Here is a 3980-nt window from a genome sequence, read left to right on the forward strand (position 1 = left end):
ACTCATGATTTATCTAAACGTTGTTCGACATCCATCTACTTCTAGACACAGAGAGCCGTTTGGATGTTCAATCTAACTGCCAATGATTATTTCCTGTGATGAAGTTCTCTGCAAACAGATTGACTCAAAACCATCATCCTTATCTGCACCCACATTTGGTCCGTTTCTTTAATGTCAGGGCTCCAGGTACTTTGCATTTCATTATGCTTTAGTTGCTAAAGAGATCTCAATGTTGCTTTTTGCCTGGAAGACCTTTTCAGATAACATACTGATACCATTTTTTTTTTTTTACATGAGAAAGGATCAGGGCATTGTCCAGAATGTTCAATCTTAATTTGCATTTACATGTGCTTTGCATGTGAATCGCATGCGATTATTAGCATCAACTTATTGCCAGTAATGAAAAACATCTGTTGAAATTTAAAAGAACTTGTTTTATTAAATAAAACCCATACAATAAAGAGCAAGTTAAATAAGTTGCATACAGTACAAAAGCTATGTATATAACACAACTACATTATAAATATACATCATAGACACTTTGTAGAATTACAGTGATCCATGAAAAAGTAGTGCCCTCGTTTTTGCTTTCTTGTATAGACTTATATACACATCTTTTATATAAACAAAATATAAAATCCAATACATCACAGCTCATCTAAAAAAAAAAAAAAAACATATGTACAAAGCTCATGTTAGTTCAGGATTAATTTCTGACATAACTACTGAACTTGGTAGGCAGATTGTCCACTGGGTAAACGGTTGGGCCGGTTTTCATTGTCGGGGGTCCATTCAAAAGAATCCAGTTGCATTGCTGTGTTAGCTCAACTAAAAAGATCTTTAGTAACACTTTGGCAAATTCTTTGCCCACACACATCCTGGAACCGCCTCCGAAGGGGATGTAGTTAAACCTGGAGCCGTCCTCCAAGCTTTTGCTCATGAACCTCTCTGGCTGGAACTCATCTTTGTTAGGAAACACCTCAGCAACATCATGCGTGTCACAAATGCTGTAGATGACGTTCCATCCTTTAGGTATCTGGTAACCCTGAAGGGAAATCTGGTGTTATTTAAGAATGATTTTGTGTAAAATACACCATGGGAGAACGTGTAGAAGCAGTCTATAATATTAATGATCAAGCCTTAAAGTTAAACTTACATTCAGTTCAAAGGTTTTGAGTGCCACTCTGAAGCCTCCGGGTACAGGAGGGTTGATTCGGAGAGTTTCTTTAATCACACATCCAGTGTACTTCAGTTGTTCCAACAGCTCCATACTTAAGGTCTTTGCAGGTGAATAGATGCCCATTTCAACCTGTGAATACAAATTTGCACATTAGCCCACACATTGGTTTAGATGTGCCACTGAATTGAGAAGAACTCAAAGTTAAATGCTTTGGATCATACCTTCTCCTGAATCTCCTCTCTAACTTTCTGCACCACTTCTGAATTCAGACCCAAGAACATCAGCAGTGAGGTTGCGGTGCTGGCGGTGGTCTCGTGACCTCCAAACAGAAGCTCAGTAGCTGCTTCTTTCATTGCCTGAGGGGAAAACAAACACTTTATTAATGATGTTCGCTGACTGGATGTCACTTACTTTTGGGAATAAAACAATATCCGCGAAGTCTAATGAGAAGTAGTTACCTGCAAACTGAAGGGCTCTTCACGTCTCCTGCTGTTCTCAATCAACAGCTGAAGAGCATCTTTGTGTTTTTGCTCATTTTCATTGTCATCATCTTGAATTTTCTTCCTGATGTTCTCCTCGATTTTGGAATGAATGAAATTGCGTGCTCTCAGACCCTGCCATACAAATTACAGGTTGTTAAGTTTAATTCACATACCGAAAATGCATCTTCAGATTGTCATTCTACAATAACTTACCCTGTACAAGCCACTGAAGGGAACATCAATAGGCAGCGAGAACAAGTTTTTGATCATTTCCTCAAAAGCTTCCACCAGTTCCTGCTCATCGGTCTTGATTTGCTCAGGCTCGAAACCAAGCAGGATCCTCATGGCTATACGAAACATGAGTCTTTTCATCTCTGGGTAAACCAGCACACATGCATCTCTTTGCAGCCAGTCTTGTATGGCACTCTTCACCTCCTCCTGGATAACTGGGATGTAGTGCTCAAGAGCATCTCTTGAGAATGCTCTCATAATGGCCTAAACAAAACATAAAAAAAAACTAAAAAATCAGTGCATCTATTTAAACGTGTTTTAATTTCAATGCAAAATTTGAAGATGAGGTTTACAGTTAAGATTTAACACTGTAAAATGAGAAGATACTTGTGTGAGAATGATTCCTCAGAAAATCTGCAACTTCTAGGCTAACTTTTGAAGATGCCTCAAATATTCTATTGTTTAATCAAGGAACATCTCAAGTGCCTCAACACCTTTGGTGTGGTACGGCTTTATAGGAGGTACCACTGACGTACTTCAAAGGTCTTGCATAATTTCCTCAGTTATTTTGTAAATTACTTCCAGTATTAATGTAATTTGATATACAAAACACAAAAGTACTGATTAGCATCCTTACCTTTTTCTTGTTTTTGTGTGGAGTGCCATGAACATTGGAGAGCGTGTCAGAGCCCAGTATAGTTCTCACTGATGCTGGCCACTGAACAGAAACCAGCTTGTGTTCGCCCAACAGAATTTGCCTCACGTTATCAGCTCCCATCACCCTGACAGTCGGGTTACCAAAGAGGTGCGTTTTGTAGATGCATCCGTATTTCTGGCGTTTCATCCGGAGGAACTTCCTTCTCTGTGTGTAAGGACAACGCGTTATTGGCACAAAGATGTATCCGATATTAACACAACAAAACATTAGTGTGCATCGCATTTAGCTACCAACTAAGTAAATTCAGCTGAACTTGAGCAAATGGCAATGAAAGCGCACGCGTACCTGCAGGATCAGCTGGAGCGTTTCTCCAATGAAGGGTAAGCCCATGGTCCCTGGCGGCAGTGGACTTCCACAGTTCGGATCGACCCGGCGAATCAATAACATCTCCCACAACTTAACCGCGGCGAGAAAGAGCAAAACGGGCAGAACGATAGTGCAGAGAAAGGTGACTATGAGCGTGTACAGCCCCATGCTGAAGCGCGCAAAGACCGCAAAAGAGCTTCTGGAGAGGAGACGCGTCTTTACGCGCAGACAGAGAGCGTCCTCGCTTGTGCGCCCTTATATATCCATTGCGCGCAGGTCTCCTCCTGTTACCTTCCTCAGATAAATTAGTTCACACAAAGTTCATCTTTAATTGTGGTGTCATCTCGCCCCGCCCACAGGGCAGAAGCTGCTCCAAACTCTGAACCATTTGTTATAGGCGCATTTTAATACCACCTCCTGTAGAAGGCAGACAATCCTGAGATTTCACTTTGAAAAGGTGTTAATTCCCCGGGCACAAAAGGAAGCATCCGAGGCTCTTTTGTTACCAATATTCCCGTCGTTTAGACTCATTACTCTGGGCTTGTGTGGCATCAGAAATGCCGTAGAGGATTTAATTGAGGAGCTTAAACTGCGAAGCTCTACTTTTACATTTTAAATCCCTTAAATTTTCCTCTTTTTGTCCTTCTTTGGCGTGGGGGTCCTTAAAAGGCCCTTACACAGGTTTAGAATGCTTATCTACAAATGTACAGTTTTTATATATATATATATATATATATGTATATGTGTGTGTGTGTGTGTGTGTGTGAGCATATGGAAAAATAAAAAATTTAAAATTTAAATTTAAGATTATTTCTTTACTATTAAGTAATATTTTACCTTACATTGTGTTCTCTGTAGATTGTGTTTCTATTAATATAGACCTGTACAGATTATTTGCTATTAAAAAATACAGTGCTGATTTGGGTCATTATCAGGATCTGATTACAATATCAATATACATTACAATAGTGGAAATCTGTGAACACTGTGAAATACGTCTGTGGTCAGTGACTGAAATAAGTTCTGACAGTTCTATGTGTTGTCAGGGCTGTGTTGCTGGATC

At 39.9% G+C, this 3980-nt stretch overlaps 1 protein-coding gene across 1 annotated transcript; it reads right to left on the reverse strand.

Moving 5' to 3' along the window:
* Nucleotides 1–433: 433 nt before the first annotated feature.
* Nucleotides 434–3221, reverse strand: LOC107695519 (cytochrome P450 26A1-like). The gene is made up of 7 exons (XM_016495461.1): nucleotides 2897–3221; nucleotides 2531–2755; nucleotides 1876–2157; nucleotides 1639–1794; nucleotides 1402–1536; nucleotides 1157–1309; nucleotides 434–1045 (listed from the first exon to the last, which is right to left on the reverse strand). Exons 1-7 carry the CDS (start codon nucleotides 3083–3085, stop codon nucleotides 707–709), a joined length of 1479 nt encoding a protein of 492 aa, XP_016350947.1. The 5' UTR covers nucleotides 3086–3221; the 3' UTR covers nucleotides 434–706.
* Nucleotides 3222–3980: the final 759 nt, after the last annotated feature.

Source organism: Sinocyclocheilus anshuiensis, unplaced genomic scaffold, assembly GCF_001515605.1.
Source record: "Sinocyclocheilus anshuiensis isolate Anshui unplaced genomic scaffold, SAMN03320099.WGS_v1.1 scaffold466, whole genome shotgun sequence".
Classification (NCBI taxonomy): Eukaryota; Metazoa; Chordata; class Actinopteri; order Cypriniformes; family Cyprinidae; genus Sinocyclocheilus; species Sinocyclocheilus anshuiensis.